At 41.2% G+C, this 16,915-nt stretch overlaps 2 protein-coding genes across 2 annotated transcripts; one reads left to right on the top strand and one right to left on the bottom strand.

Annotated features, from left to right (window-relative positions):
* Positions 1–104: 104 nt before the first annotated feature.
* Positions 105–9,474, bottom strand: wbp1 (WW domain binding protein 1). Its single transcript, XM_008296628.1, has 4 exons — positions 9,276–9,474; positions 8,333–8,435; positions 7,885–8,052; positions 105–6,224 (listed from the first exon to the last, which is right to left on the bottom strand). Exons 1-4 carry the CDS (start codon positions 9,336–9,338, stop codon positions 5,686–5,688), a joined length of 873 nt encoding a protein of 290 aa, XP_008294850.1. The 5' UTR covers positions 9,339–9,474; the 3' UTR covers positions 105–5,685.
* Positions 9,475–10,279: 805 nt separating this feature from the next.
* LOC103368297 (ADP-ribosylation factor-like protein 3) lies at positions 10,280–13,851 on the top strand. Its single transcript, XM_008296627.1, has 6 exons — positions 10,280–10,330; positions 11,726–11,869; positions 12,048–12,164; positions 12,274–12,324; positions 12,589–12,774; positions 13,489–13,851. Exons 1-6 carry the CDS (start codon positions 10,328–10,330, stop codon positions 13,534–13,536), a joined length of 549 nt encoding a protein of 182 aa, XP_008294849.1. The 5' UTR covers positions 10,280–10,327; the 3' UTR covers positions 13,537–13,851.
* The last annotated feature ends 3,064 nt before the right edge of the window (positions 13,852–16,915 follow it).

Below are 16,915 nucleotides of genomic sequence, written 5' to 3'. Positions count from 1 at the left end.
CCGAAGGCCTGATTTTAACCTAAAACCAGGTTTCTGTAAAAGACCATGTGTTACAAACTTGATAAATTCAGCGGATTTTGATTAAAGAAGAAAGTGCAAGTCGGTTAGCAGAGCGCCAATGTTTGTTTTATTAAAAAAATAAAATACAAATGATGACCCAAAGAGTACACAGCAGACTTCATACTAAAACCAAAGCTTTTTTTTTTTTTTTAAATCAGTCAGACAATGCTTGAAATTTTTTTTCCACTTTACTCATTTTGGCTTGTTTAAAGTTGTTATGAAATCAATGTAGAAAGAGTCACATTTTTCTTTTAATGCCTGCTTCCCTCTTTAAACCAGGATGTTTCTCATTTTGGCAAAAAAAAAAAAAAATCCACATAACTCAACCATGGCACCTCCATCTGTTTGGTATTATCTATGGTTGAGGTAAAAAAAAAAAAAAGAAGTAGTACAATTCACAGGTTTGATAGAAACAATCACACTGATGACGGTGATCTTATTTCGTTTGGATAAAGTGTTGAGGACTCACCAAAGCGGATCAGCCGAATGTGAGCTGGTCTGACGCGAGCCGACTGTGTTCCACGTTGAGGTCTTTCATGTGTATAATACGAAAAAACTGATGGTGTCGCATTAACTGAGGATTAAAGGCAACAGTTAAATACTCGTTCTGAAAATTTGCGAAGATGGAAAAAAAAAGGCGGTTTTAATCTGAGAAACCAAAACACAGCGAGTGAGTGCAACAACAAAAAAGATACCAAATACGATCATACAGAAATAATATATATTCAACTTTTTTTTCCTTTGACATACTTAATGTGGTTTATCCGTAAGTCAGAAGTAGGATGTGTTAGTGGTTGAGAGGGAGGCAGACAGGGAAAAGCCAAAAAGAAGGGAAAAACTATATATATATAATAAACTAGAATGGCTTTTTAACTCAAGCCCCTCGAAGGACATTGAAGCAGACGTACTCACCACATTATTGTAGTAGCAATAAAAGTATATTTTTTTTACTTTTTCACTTTTTTAGACAAATACATATACACAGACCAACCGAAGTAGATTACAGTACAGTGAGAGTTATATTGCTTGTACTGGTGCCCACAGACAAAAATGGCAGAGAAAGTGAGAAAGGGGTCGCAGCATATAACAGTAGGTTTTATGTTTTTGCATAGCCTAGTCGAGTAAAGTTCACAGAGATGCGTGATGCAGAAACAATAGACGACGACGACGACGACGGGGGGAGACAATAATCGTGAAGCTTTGGCTTTATGAGACTTGTGGGTCAAAAATGTGTGGATTTTTAAATTCTAGCACTGCTTGTTAAAGATAACCCTGAGAGTGTGAAACCAAACAGACCATCGTCATGACAACCACACACACATACAGACACAAGCACACACAGAGTGGTAAACAGTGATGATCCTTGTAGCACGGAGATGGCAAAGACTTTGGTAGATTATTCTGTCGACAGCTCTGCATGGGTGGATGTGTTCTTTTGTTACCAAGGGTTCACATGCAGCTGAGAAAAACAAACAGCTACACTGTTGGCTACAGTTTCTGTTACCAAGACACAGCCTGGCGGAGGGGTGGAGTCACGGTCCACAAGGAGCCAACGGAGCAAAGCAAAAAAAAAAAAAACACTCCTGCCACATGAAGCTAGTTAGTAAAACGCATTTTCAATACATGTAGGAGGGGGAGAGAGAGAGGGGTCGGTTACGTCGCATCACGCACCTCTGTTGAGGGTGACAAAACAAGAAGGCAAAGTTAAAGCCTATAAAAACAAACATACATGGTCATATACAATCAGCTAGTAGATAAATATGAGCTCCACCACAACGTTAAGAGACATCCAAACCCAAACATGTTAACATGACACATTTCTGACCATGTTCAGATGGTGGATCTCGGCAACTGTGGCGTCAAAACGAACAGCACACGACGACAGATGAATCGCTCGGTGAAATGGATGGATAATGTCTGTCAACAGTTCATGACTGATATAGCCCTTACTCTCAGTAAACATGTGAAAACCATGGAGGCATAGCAGTTGTTTGGCAATGGGAAAACTATGGACCTCCGGTTCACTGATGCACAAAAGGAACCTCAATCCTTCTCTTATTCCTCACACACCCCCTCCCCCCTGTTCTATTAGTTTTCTACATATGTATACAAATAAGCAAAGATGCACCTTAGCAAACAGGTTACAAAGCAATCTCTTGTTGGAGTTCATTTTTGTCCCCCCCCGAAACGTAAGTAGGACGAATCGAAACACACCCACAGAAAACAAAAATGAGATTTTTTTTTTTTTTTTTCCTCATGCTTTCTAGTCTGTTAATTTCACAAACTAATTGCAACCAGATTCGTGGAACGAAAAACAGAATGAGTATGAGCTCAACAATCTGGTCTTGACGAATTCCATCAGTGCCACAACTAACTACAAGCACAGTATTTCAAATGCAACACAACCACGTCTCGGTTACACAACCAATGTAAGTAAAACTGTACAGAACATGTGACAGTTTCAATCGTGAGGCTTTTTAAATGTTTACAAACCACATCCTTTTCTCACAGAGCCAGCGCACTTTCTCGGAAGGCGCTCAGATGCTATTTTTTCTATTGATACAAAAGCACTCCTCTGCTCTAAAGTCAACCATGCTTGGAACGACACAACCATTTTACCTTTCAAAAAAGAATAATAACAACAACAACAACAAAACCACATGACTACATCTACTCTAATAAGGCAGTATCACATCTGTTTCCACGTACAGAGGTTATATTTTATTGTGCAGCTCAATAATCAAGACGTTTGCTCTCTAGAAATGCAGCAAGGCAGCTTGAGGTGTGTCGTCAAAAGATGTCTTTTTATGACTTCTACTAATGGGTGTGCAGTCATGCTCACAGTGTAACTGCTCCACGGAAAAGGTCATTGTCATGTTAGTATGGCTTCATGTTTAAGCACCTGCTAAACTACGCAACACTGACGCAACACAAGGACTGCGAACCGTTCATTACTGCTGCAAAACTAAATACTAGCATGTTTGGTTGAACCTGTTTAATGGACATTAAATGAAGTCTTTAGGCAGCTGTGCATTCATTTTTGTTTCACTCTCTATTGACATATTTGCTACAGTGGCCCTCGTGTATTGTTTTCCCACAAGTAGTCTAGCTCACTCAAACACAACTGCTGCTAGCTGAAAAGGAAACACTTGAGCTGCAGTGACCTAAAAATCATACGTATCAGTGTGCCTAACCCAGTGTCAAGTCTTGTTAGGAGACCAGTAATTTTCCCCAAAGTGTCCTTATCAGAGTTCAATCAGTGCTGAAGATAAAGATCAAAACTATCCTGCCAACCTGAAACATTAACATTTACTACCCCACTTTGCAAAGTGCAACTGTATGCTCAGCTGTATTTTAAAAACGTCACAACGCATTTGGACTCAAGTGGAAGTTTAAATCACCCAATTCAGCCGAGAGACTGTGTTTGTGGTTTTGTTACCTTTGATGGATTCATCTAGACAACGGAATATTACGACACTGTAAACATAATGACAGTGGTAAAGTCCAATCAGCGGCAGTGCTTTGTGGGTGCGCGTGTGAAGCAGAATGACAGACCTGAGTCTTTACACTGTGCCCATTTCAACACACAGTATCAAGCAGACGAATGCAAAGCTGTTGATCGTGGTTCCAAACTAAATTCTTCATTAAATACTTTCTGACTCATCAGTTACTGCTCATCTTGCACAGATGTTTATCCTGCAAGAAATAATTGTGTTTTGCTGTTGTTTTCCTAGCTGGCAACAACCACTGTGACTGCTATGTTTTGAACACAAATTGTGCAAGATACTGGGCAAACAACATGCACGCTGAAGAGCAGTTCATCGCAATAGATTCTGCAGCTGTGCCAGCACTGAATAGACTGCAGAGCAGAGCCTGCATCCATCTCAGCTTGCTAATGCACCGGCCCTTTGCTGCCAATGGAAAATACCACTGCAAATCCCTCGCACTGCCAAGAGCTACAGGGGCCACAAAGAGCCAAGACAGCACCATCTAACTAACGACCAGCGCTGCATAACAGCCGAGCGCGGCTCATACCCTCATAACAACACGATAAAACTAGATCCAGACATCTAAAGCTAAACCTCAGTCCATTTCTTTACCCCAACATCTGGGGCATGGAGTTTTGATGCCACTGCAGCCTGCCATTATTGTGACCGATTAGCAAAGCAAGTAGCACAACCGCTAATAGAAAATGCTAATAAACTCAAATACAAAACACAGAAAATCATGCCTCATGCAAAATACCAGTGCTTTAAATTGTTAATCCACCTCAGTGATTTCAACCAGATGCTACAGCACTTTAAAAAAATGTACACACACACAACTCAACTCTTCCCTACTGCACAAAAACACCCACTCACTAGTACGCACTCTAGCAGCCCCTGTCAGGGGCTTTGTTGCAATTAACGGTGACACCTGTGGTATTTACTGAAGCACAGCTGGTTATGAAATGAAAAAAAAAAAAAAAAAAAGCAAGTACATCCTTCAATATGAACATCCAAACTATATACTGAGCGATAAATTCACTCGGACATAACGCAGTAAATAAAACACACTAATATAGAGCCACCACAAGGCTTTATATTGATTACAAAAATTGGTGGCATAGCCCACTTGGTTATTACTATGAATTTAATGCAGTCAGAAACTGGAGTGGGGGGGGATCACATGCACACAATCAATTAATCACTGAAATAGTGAACACCCCTTACGTCATGCTAACTGGTGGCCACACAGCTCAGGAGACCACAACATGGATATCAAGTAGTAGAAAGAGCTCTGCAAGGGGGGGGTTGTATGACATTTCAAACCCAGACACCAAACAACAAAGTCAACTCTTCTCCTCCCGTTATGTGAGTTGTACAGTCTCCCCCTCTCGAGTCCCACAGACTGCACACCAGAGGACACGAGACGCCGGCTGCCGTGACCTCAGAGCTGACATCACTATGCAGCTGTGGCCTAGATTTTCACAGCACTCACGCAGTCTTGCACGCACGCAGCTTTGGGGAAAACTAAACGTAATCTCGTCGATTCATCCAGTATCATCCTAAGGTTCTTAAGAGGTTTGTTTTTGACTCCTCTGCTTAGTCATAACGGGGATAAGAGAGAAATGTTGTTGACCGTGTCGGTATGCTCCTGAATGACCATCCCACCAGAGGTAAAATGTCAGATGGAAGGACGGCTGGAAACGTTCGGACCAAGGAGATTTGCGGGACAGAAACGGAAACATGACAGCAGTGCTGAAGGAGAGGCCGAGGGAAACAGTCAATTCTGGTTTCAGTCACAATCAATTGCTGTCTTCTCACAACCCGATGATGTTCTCGTGCTTAATACTAAGAAAATACAAACCAAAAGGAGCAACATGTGTTTGCTGGTTCCCCCACTGAGAAAAGCAAAGCAAAAGAAAAAAAAAAAAAAAAGAGGAGTTTGTCCACATTTTATTATTTATCTTCCCTAATCAGGAGCCATTAAAGATTAGTCATCGTCATCATCTTAACGTCATGTCTATGTGTTAATTCGAGGAACTAAAACACAGACAGTTCCTCTGGTGATGAGGATGGCGACAGCTATTACCCTGCGTGAAGCACGAAGCCCCACTGGTTGGCTGGTTAGTTACGCTGTGGGTCACACCATGTGGTCTCCAGTGCTGGTGCTGGCGGTCTGGTTGGGCAGCTCCGAGTTGTGCTCCTTCTGTCTGAAGGGCTGCTGCTGGTGCCCGGAGCAGCAGTCCCTCCCGCTGACGTTGCACATCCGGTGCTCCTCGTCGCTTTCCTCCTCAAGCCCTGAACCTTCGTCTACGTCCAGCTGACAAACGCACACCTCAATCCCTGAGTCGCCGGTGACATGCCGACGGCGAGTGACGAGCTCCTCGTCCTCCTCCTCCGCCACCATCAGCGCAGCCTCTACATTCTCCTCTGCCTCACACTGTACTTGGATGGGGAGCGACGCCGCCTCCTGGTCTGATGATGAGCCTGAGGCTTGACTTGCCTCCGTCGGATCTGCCTCAGACGGGGGTTGTGGCACAGGTACAGTGTCTGGTTGGCTCACTTGTGGAAGGAGTGCTGGAGTGGACTCAGGAGGGTTTTCAGAGTAAGGGGGAGGTGGTGTCGGAGGGTGGCCTACTACCTCTTCATAGTCAGGAAGCTTGCAGTCGTTCCAGAATCCTGAAAGTAAGCAAATACAAAAGCTTTAGTTTTCCAACCATCATTGTGACTGACGATTAGCCGTTCAATCTATTAGTTCATAAACAGAATATAAGGACAAAAAAATTAAAGCTAAAATACCAAAAAAGTCACCAGTTTCCCCTTTTCAGATGTTAGACATCTCCTACTTACTTTTGGATGGCTGACTGGACAGAAAAATCTATTTGAATATGTTTTGGTTATGGGAAATGTTGGTAGGTACATTTTGCTAGTTACTGTTATTTTATAGACCCAACAATAAATGAATGGAGAAAATAACCAGAATAATAATCACTAATGATAAGAACCATTAGTTTCAGCACTATGGCCAAACTTATAACTCGTGCTATCTACACATGTATAGTTTAATTTAACAATGACTGCAGAAATAAAACTACAACACTATCACACACTAAATTGTCAGCTTTCAAAATGTTGGCACCTGAACCTTCAGTCAACCCAAGACATAAAATCAAAAGGACAGTCCGAGCTATATGGACCTTTTAACAAATTTTGCTGAAGGCTTAACTTTCTGAAATATCAACCCTTAAACTAACCATCCTGACAGCACACAAAGTCTGATAGCTGTTCTAGATCGGTGTCACCACAAAGCCTTACATGGTGCGATGTGTTGATCAGTTTCTGCAGAAATAGGGCTATTGCTAGTTGCATGTGATATCTGGACAGAAGAGCAACAACAGTGCATGTTGCCAGGATCTCAGCCTGAGTCACTGTCTAAGTATGTGTACAGTTAAGAGTTGTGTTCACATTCTTGACATTAAGTCAAGCGTGTTCACTGTGGTCCTCAGACTCTGACAAGTGTGTACCTTGTCCAAGTCCCACTTGTGATATTAGTGGACACGATATCACGTTTCAGACGAAGTCCAGAGCGACCACTGACATTAGGTTGGCATCCCTGCTGTCTGATGAGGCTCTGGTGACTTCTGGCCACGATCGTCAACACACACTTGCAAAATGTGCAGCGAGGTATGACACGATCAGGATGGTGATCAAGTTCTGAAATTCTAAGGTTATGACTATCTGTCACCAAAAGGCAGCTGCTTCATTCATTCATTCAGGGGAACATCAGGTATGTCATCGATCTGAGAGATTTACTGCTATAATGTGCACATTGCATTAGATCTTTGTGACACAGAGAGCAATGTCATGACCTTTATCTACAGACATGAGCTTCAAGTGATGCCCAATAAATAATATTGAACACCAAGCTGCCAACAATAAGCCTGTAGGGTGGCTGCTTTCACTTTGCCTGATAGGTGGAACAATAAAGTAGATAATGTTATCACGGTGCAGCTCAGCACTAAATCTGGGGAGACCCCAAGACACACTCAGCAGAAATGGAATCTCCCAGCAGGTCTGGGAGCAAATAAGGATCCCACAGGAGGAGCTGGAGAAAGTTGCTGCAGAAGAGATTATCTGGGCCTCGTATGTTTACACCACCACAACCCTGTTTGTGGCTCCTTCAACGTATTCAGCATACAGATATGAAAAGGGAGAGTGCCCTTTATATCTGATAGATTGGGCTAAAGAACTGTCATCTGTTTTGACTTGCTGTAAGATGAAAACATGTAATCTCAAGGTAACAAAAATTAAAAATGTGACATTCTGGAAGCCAACTCACTTAAATTGAGAGGTGGAGGTGAAATGAAGGAGCTCGAGGCTCCTTGATAAGCCATGAGGCTGATCTCACGTTGGCGCTGCTCCTGCTGCAGACGCATTTTAACCCTCCGGTGTCGGTAGGCACAGCAGCAACTCAGCATGATGATCAGCGTCCATACCAACCAGAACCCTACGAGAGGGGACACACGCAGTGAAATCTTATCATCATCAACAATGGTAGATAACACATCCAACTAATCAGGGCTTCGCTGAACTTTAAACTTCTCTCCAATGAGGAATTAAGCCTGGAGTTAAATGTGGTGACTGAGAAAGTGAAAATGAAACCACAAAAGCCAAACATTCTGTCTTTAAAAAGAAGAATTTAACTGACAAGAGGAAGGGTTAGACATATGCAGTATGTGATGTGTCTGAATGAAAGTTGAGCAAAAATAAAAATGTCATGTACTTACACCAGAGCTCATAGTAGTAAGTGCAGCACTCCGTCTCCCCACAGCAGTACCCCATCTCACAGCGGTACTGCTCATTGTTTACCCCAAAACAGAACTCCTTCCCCTTAAACACACACAAGAGGTACATAGAACAGTTGAGTCAATACTAAATCAGACGAGTACACAAGAAAATGCACAGCAAACTCTGGACGGTATGACCTATTTCTAGGATCTATTTAACTAGTCTCATTGTCACCTAAGTGCCACTCTCTTCGCACATCTCTGTGTCACCTCTATTCAAACACGTAAAATACACAGATTTTGAATTTTCTGTAAGATGCCTGGGGATGAGGCCCACAGCTTCAGCGACATCTGGCTACGTGTCAATTTAAATATCAAGGTTTTGACACCAAAATATAATTTTTTAAAAAATACCGCAATTCTGTCACTGCCAAACGACATCAACATGTTGATTAATATGTGACAATAAACTGCTCAACGGCTTATCTGCCACTGAGACAGTTCATGTCGGTTTTCATATGTTTTAATAAAATTTAAAACATCGTTTCAATATTGAGAGCTACCCGGACAAACCGAGGCTGACTGCTCAGTCTGTCCAGCCAACATCAACAGCTCTGAATAAATACGTCAGTTTGCCGGGTACCAGCTAGCAGCGGCTAACGTTAATCTTGACATCGTTGCTTCAGGCTGTAAAATGTACGAAATAAAACACATCCCCGAAGCTTTTAGCGTCACGAACCGAACCTGACCGCAAATTATCTGTCGAAATATAAATGAAAACTTTTACTAACTGACGTCATCCCCAGTAATACAGTAGCGAACCGTGCCCGGTTTCCTTTGTGGAGGAGACAAAAAGGATCGACAGCGGGCCTTCACCCAGCCCAGGAGCCGCGGCCTCGGCTGCGAGCATCCGCCGGGGCCGGGAGCTCTAGCGGCGGCTTACCTGCACCAGACAGGTCCCGGTACAAAGAAGACCTACAATGGATCCCAGTGCTTTCTGCGGCATCTTTCTGGGTTTTCGGCCGTGAACACGACGGGAACCATATAGCAGTAGTGGACTCGACGACTTGTTGAGGTGACAGCAGGTAGCTGAGGCTAGTAACGGTTCTGCTTGTCGCACTCGGACATGTTTTTGTTGTTCCTGGACTGAACCCCGCTGGGTTTAAATGCGGCCGAGCCGGCTGTAGGGGGCGCTGCGTGTGCGTGTGTGTGGGGGGATTTCACATAATACACAATCAAGTTTAACGAGGAGCATTAATACACACTGAAACACGTTATCATTTGGCTGCAAAAAAAATAAAAAAATTAATAATAACAATTACTTTCAGGTTAAAGGATTGCATCAGATCTCCTTAACTTCCGTTTGCTTGGTGCAGCAATTCTAACAACCTGTTACTGATTGACAATATATTCAGCTCTTTCTCAACGCCAGCTTCCTCAAGCTTCTCGGTGCATCAGATCTCTGAGGTTAAACATTATTTCCCTTCAGCAATAAAACCATAAGCAGAGGTGTAGCACTCTGACACAAAAAGTAGGTCACTGTGGTGTTTTGCATCTACAAAATTTTGAAGAGAGAAAGAGGACAGCTCGGAAATTCATTCTAATGCAACGAATTATTTCATCAAGGGCTTATAGATGATTTTGACAAATGTAAAAATGCATATGTAATTTATGTATAATATATATATCTATATATATAAATGTATTTTAATTAACTTTTGCATGTGTTTCCCCCAAATTATCAATCAATAAGAACACCTATTTCAAAAGTCAAATTCCATCAAAATGCAATCGTGAAAGTTATTTTTTTTCTGTATTTGTGAGGAAAAACTTTTTTGAAGTAAATGATCGTGACGCCCACGTTTCGCGTTGTTTACGCTGACGTCACGGTCTCCCGGGCAACAGACCCGAGCAGCTGTTCTGCCAGGAAGCATGGTCAGAAAGATGCTAATCCACTCAGTCTGAGCAAGGACCACAAAACCACCTGAAGAAACCATGGTGAGTTAGCACGATTCACACGTACAGGGATTTCTATCTGCACTAACTAGATAGATAGATAGATAGATAGATAGATAGATAGATAGATAGATAGATAGATAGATAGATAGATAGATAGATAGATAGATAGATAGATCCCTTTGGGGAAATTCAAAATGTACATCTAGATGTACTGTATGTGTGCTGTAGGAAGTTAATTTACTTTTAAGTTAACACTGAGGCCGATGATGATGGTTGTCCCATTCGACTGTATAGAATTTTACATATACAAGTTATAGTTGTCACTGAAATAAGACAAACTAAGATAAACTTTATTGATCCCTTACCAAAAAATTTACAACAGCTAGATGCAAATGAGTTAGAATAGACAGAAACAAGACATTAAATTAAAAAAAGTACAGTTAGGATAAAAATAGAGGTATAATAGAGACTGTTTACACCTTTTACATGTACAGATATGGCACTATGAACAATGTACCCGACTGTAGAACACACATGGTGGAGAATTGTACTTAAATATGTAGTATAGTTTAGAGTACCCGTGCTAAGTTTCTATTATTGGTTTAAAAAATTATGGAGAGGAAGGATCAGTGTTACATGATGTAATTGTACTAAAAGAGTTGTGAGCGAAAACAGTGTTACTCAATGATAGCATCTTTACTTCTGGATTTAAATAACTGGTTAAATGTCAGAGTCAGATCCAAGTGGAATGTCTGGTTTGCCGTATGTAATATTCAGTTGTGTTTCATTTAACATCTTCCTTTTACAAAGTGTGTTACAGGGAAAAAGAAAATCAAACAAAAAGGAGGTCGAGATGAAAACATACAAATCCCAAATGCTAAAATTATAAAATCAGAAAAAAACAAGGACAATTTATGAATTTGAAGATGGTTTTTAAAGACGTATACCGAAATTTGCTATAATCTGCACGCACTGGCGTGTCTGCTGAAAGTAGATTTTAAATTGGATCTGTGTTACAGGTCACAGACTGCAGTGACCATTTTCACCTGAACAAAACGCACTGCAGGGCAAATAGCTTGAACTTGAGCTTCTGGACACCAGCCGCGTACTCACTGTACATGTGTCTAATCTTGGTTGACCAAAGAGAGCTTTTAGCCTGACATATTTATAGATCACCGCAGGAACTGGGAGCTAAATCCTCAGGCTCTAGATGATTCTAGCTGTGGGTTAGAAATGTTCAAACTGAGTTCATGGCATCTGGTGACTGGGGCAGGATGCACACAGCCAGCAGCTTACCTGAGCTTTACCTGAGCTTTGGTCATGACTCCGTGACGGTGGGAAAATGCTTGCAAGTGTCCTAGTGTCGGGCCATCTTTTAAACTGCTATCCCTTTGAGGCTAATCACCTCTAATAGGTTCTCTGATCCACCCGCAGGGCTTGTTGTCCATTCTGCGGAGACTCAAGCAGGCTCCAGAACAGGAGGTGCGCTTGCTGCTGTTAGGATTGGACAATGCTGGCAAGACCACTCTGCTCAAACAGCTGGCAGCCGAAGATGTTAGCCACATCACTCCCACACAAGTACGAATACACACACACACAGACACACTAGGTTAGCTACACACTGTGGAAATGTAGTTTTTTCACTGTAGCGCTCACATTTCCTTTCTTTTCTAGCCAGAGATTTCCAAGTTTTATTTCTATTCACCTGCTTCAAATGTGAAATCACACATTAGGCATCTATATTATCTGTCAACAGGGCTTTAACATAAAGAGCGTGCAGTCGTCTGGCTTTAAGTTGAACGTTTGGGACATTGGAGGTCAGCGCAAGATCCGTCCCTATTGGAGGAATTACTTTGAGAATACAGACGTGCTGGTGGGTTCTGTTTGATGAACTGCTTCTTACAATCACCAGAATGAAAGTGAATTTTTTACAGATAGTGTTATGATCGGTCTGTTCATCTCTATGATTGGATTCTTTGCAGATCTATGTGATTGACAGCTCAGACCGGAAAAGGCTTGAAGAGACGAGTCTGGTGAGATACAGTTTGTATTTTCTTGAAAACAGTGCAATAGGAAAACAATTTTTGTGTGATCAGTGTTCACACATATGTATTAGAGAACATTTTAAGGGTTAGAAAATGTGCTGAGTCAGCACAAACTGTAGGAATTCAAAGCTGATCACGAATAATTTCATACGACAACAATATTAGCATGATAATTTTCAGTTTATCTGTTTTTTTGGATCCATATAAGGCCAACAGTCCTTGCAATCAATCAGTGCGCCTCTGTTTCTGCAGGAGTTAGCTGAGTTGCTGGAGGAGGAGAAGCTTGCTGCCGTGCCACTGCTAATCTTTGCCAACAAGCAGGACCTGATGACAGCCACTCCAGCATCCGAGCTGGCCGAAAGTCTCAATTTGCACACCATCCGGGATCGCATGTGGCAGGTGCAGGCCTGCTCAGGAGTCACCGCTGAAGGCGTGCAGGTAAATCCAGTGCACACGATCTGCAAACACGACATGCACACGACGCAAAGGGTCGAGATGGAGCGAGCCGCAGAGTGACACCAGCTGCTTTTGCAATCAGTTTTGGAACTTGCACAATATTAACTACTCAAACCTGGAACTGACAAAGTAGATTTATATTTATCGTATACAAATCAAATTAAAATGAACCTGCAGGCAACGTCTTGGCAAATCTTCACTTATTTACCAGTGTTGTTGTTAATTAACGATGCAGCAGCATTTTGTTGTATTAAAGCGACTCTGTTTGCTTGTCATACCCAGTAAATTATAATAAGTTGAAGCAGAGAAGAGCTAAAACTATACATAGCATTTATGAGATTGACTAGATTAGAGGTCCAGAGTTAAGCATGTTATCATCTTTCTAAAGAGTAAAGGGGTTTGGCAGCTGTGTCTCCACGAGATATACCAGAACAGTTTCCTAGCATGAGTAAACATATTGTATATCATTGGTTTCATGCCTCATTTTGTTGGTCAAAAGTAATCAGGGGCACGGACACTGAGTGTACATAAGTTATCATGATGTCGCCTTCCTTCCCTGTTAAATAAAGAATAAATTACTCCTATTGCAACATAAAGATGATCATTAATATGTTTGACTCACTTTTATGTTAACATCAGTTTCACATCCCAGCTTTTCTCAGCATGATCATTGTTTGTTTGTTTGTTTTTTTCCAGGATGGCATGACCTGGGTTTGCAGAAATATACGATTTCGAAAGAAATAACTCAGGACTACATGAAAAATTGCAGTTGCACTTTACACTTCCAGTCATTTTACTCTCAGGTCAAGGAAGTAACAGAATGTGTTGATTTTTTTAATGAAACTATCCCTTTTGTAATTTTCTCCTCACTTGGCAGTAAACAAAATAATTTTATAAGTAGTCGATACAGATGTCCTTCACATGCTAACCTCTCAACCCTGAGTCTTGAAATGTATATACTGTATATAGACTGTTTTATTTATTTTTGAGCGCTATTTTTTGTAATGTGACTGTTTTAATCCAAAGCTATGTAGACGACAACTTCCTGAATAAACATTCAGCACATCGTTTGGTGGATTTGTGACTGATAGGTGCCTGTGAGTCTCTCCAGCCAAAGCTAGAGGGCGGCCTCGCACTTGTGTTGTCGATCACAGCCTAACGCCCAATTATCACATCCTCTACTTTCCATCAGTGATGTGGCATCCTGTGCCATGTTTGATTTGTTCATTTCGTAATCACCATTTCGGTTTCGTTCACACACTCTTGTACGCTGCCCAAAGCCTGTTTTTGACGCATGCAGCAGACTTCAATCGGCACTTCAGTGACGCTCCAACATTTCTTCTCATTCGCACTTTAATTTCTCACAGAGCTGCCCGTCTTTACGCCGTCTGTACAGAAAAACTCTATATCACCAACAAAATGACCGTAAAACATGAACACCTGCATATGCACGCAGGAAACAGACCTCGACACATCTCTCTTGCATACGCAATAAACCACACAGAAACACCTTGGCCATTCAATTACTCAACTTCTCACCTTGTTCACCATGATTTACCACAAGGCAATTGCGTTTTCTGTCTATTTTTCTTTTTCTTTTTTCTTTTTTTGTCTTTTGCAGCACATTTGCCACAGACCCCACTAATCTGAACTGGATGAGTGCTCCACTGTGGTCCTATAGGGCATTTACATACAAACCTTTTCCAGGACTAATAGCTCTCCAATACAATTTGCATTTATATAGCCCCCTTCATACCAACATGATTTGGCACCTTTGCCCATGATAAAAATAAACCTCCTCCTTTGGCCTTGAGTTACTGCCCTGCTGCTGGTTTTTTTGTGTGTGAACTTGTGTGTCCGTCTACGTATGTAAGGTTGGCTGATTTTAATATGTCAGAGCTGCTTGGTCCCGCGGTGGAGACTGAAACAAGTGCAGAAACCCTCAAACTGGGCCTCGTAATGAATCCGCCTCCTTCGCGGGTCTCGTGTTCTGCGTGCGTGTATTTGAATTTTGCTGATACGGCAGCGTTGGACACTTGTTCGGGCCAAAGAGTCACAAGGTAAATATTAAGCCGCAACAAATCTTGTTGGATAATCTAAAAAAGAAAACCTACATTTTAAAGCTGCTTTCGGTTTGCTGGCACACATGCGTCAAACGCTTTTACAAGGTTCCAGTGAAAATACATCAAAAGATTTTTTAAAAAAGAATAATGAATAAAGAAATGAAAGTCCACCATGTGAGAGAGACGATAAACGGCCTCCTCTCTCCCTCCGGATCACTTAATCATTAACATCTTATCCCAGTGATGATCACTCAACCTGTAAAAACATATACCCAATTACACATAAAAGTACTCTGATAAATCTTTCCTATTTTATCAAGCGATAGCGTGTGAGCCAGATGGCAAAGGCCGTGAAGTGCCTTTTCAATCCCAAATGAATAAAACGGGAATTAGCGAATAAGAGGAGCGGACTGGGGCGACCGGTCCTCGTTACCTCTGGCTCTATCATCACAGAGGTGAGAGGCAGTCAGGCCTGCGAGAGGCCATAAATCACGGGACTTTCCCAGCTACTCAAGCCAGCACACCGGCCTCCCACACAGGGGGAAACGAAGGGCAGAGAGGCTGATTGACTCGCAAGGCCAGTGAAAGAGAGATCCTGTGACTCCGAGCGCTGAGGATCTCGCACACTGTAACTCAGTCATGTATGTGCTGCAGCATCAGTGTTTGGAGGATTTGACCTGAAAGAAAAACAATAGAGTTCAAAGTGAGACGTTAAAAACTGTGAGAAATCTGTGGGAAGACGACTCAAGATTTGTTTTTTCTCATTTTTATAAAAAAATTTGAACACAAACAATTTGAAACCGGCACAATGCAGCCACTTTGTATTTTCTCATAAAGGAAAACTGACATGTTTGGTAGTTTTAAATGCTTTTCGAATCAGTCGTATAGTTTCCTTGTAGCTTTGTTTGAGAGAACAACTCCACTGGTTTTACCTCTAGAGGTTTTAAAAAGTCTGCCTTACAAATGGAGGGATTTAAAACACACGTGTGTTTACCAGGCAGAGGGCTTCAAATTAAAAGATTCTTAACTCATTCAAATGAGCAAATAGAATGACGCAACCTCTGCTGAGCCATTCCTTTAATCTGTCTCCTGTGAGTCTCCTTTTTTTTATGAGTGCATTAGTATATTGAGTGTCACTGCTTCCCTGAATTATCTGACTGATTTGCTCCTCATACATTAAAATCACACAAATAACTGCTTATTTTTAGACTCTTGGTGAACCAAAATTAAACATTTTTTTTGTCTGTCTCTGCTGTCAACAATAGAGATAGGCAGACTATAACTGCATTTCAAGGATTCAAACAACTTTATTTGTCATGCCAGCTCACATTCACATGGTAGTGGTATGAAATTTGTACTCAGGTCCTTTTTTTTTTTTTTTTTTAGTGAAAAAAAAGAAAGCCTAATAAATAATAACTACAATAAAACAAAAGCAAAATATCAGCAGCGAGGTAGATTGTGATATTGCACTTGGTGGTTAAGTATTACACAAATAATTCTGTGATATGATATATTGCAAAAACAAAAAATCACATACAATATATTCCTGTAACCGAAGAGGAGATGATACTATACATGCATGAGGTGATGCAAAGACTAGAATCAAGAGAGTAATTTTTAGGAAGCGCTTATCACTTTTGAACAAGAGAAATATGCACCATCCCTCTGATAAAGAGCAGCAAAAATGTGACAAAAGACCAGAAAATATAACAGTTCCAGAAATAAATCTGAGGAATATTTGTTTCCAGCTTCTCTAATATGAGGATTTCCAATTATTTCACAATTTTATTTCATTCTTTTAATGCTTCTGAACATTTGCTTCAACCATACAGAAAATCCGAAGGCTTAATCTCTTAATAACTGTGATTTTTCAAATATTTCCTGGACCACACAGACAATAGATTAATAAGAAATTGGTAAATAGATAAAAGAATCACAGTTGCAATCACAGTTTATTGAAAATAAGAAGATTTACTCCCTATATACTGATAATGTATCATAAAATATTAACAATATATCAGTAATGTTGCAAGAAATCGTGTCTTTTCCACCCTTCATGA

The sequence above is a fragment of the Stegastes partitus genome, unplaced genomic scaffold (genome assembly GCF_000690725.1).
Source record: "Stegastes partitus isolate 25-593 unplaced genomic scaffold, Stegastes_partitus-1.0.2 Scaffold1142, whole genome shotgun sequence".
NCBI classification, from domain to species: Eukaryota; Metazoa; Chordata; class Actinopteri; family Pomacentridae; genus Stegastes; species Stegastes partitus.
The sequence above is the reverse complement of the archived record's forward strand: the minus strand, read 5'-3'. Positions and strand labels throughout refer to the sequence as shown.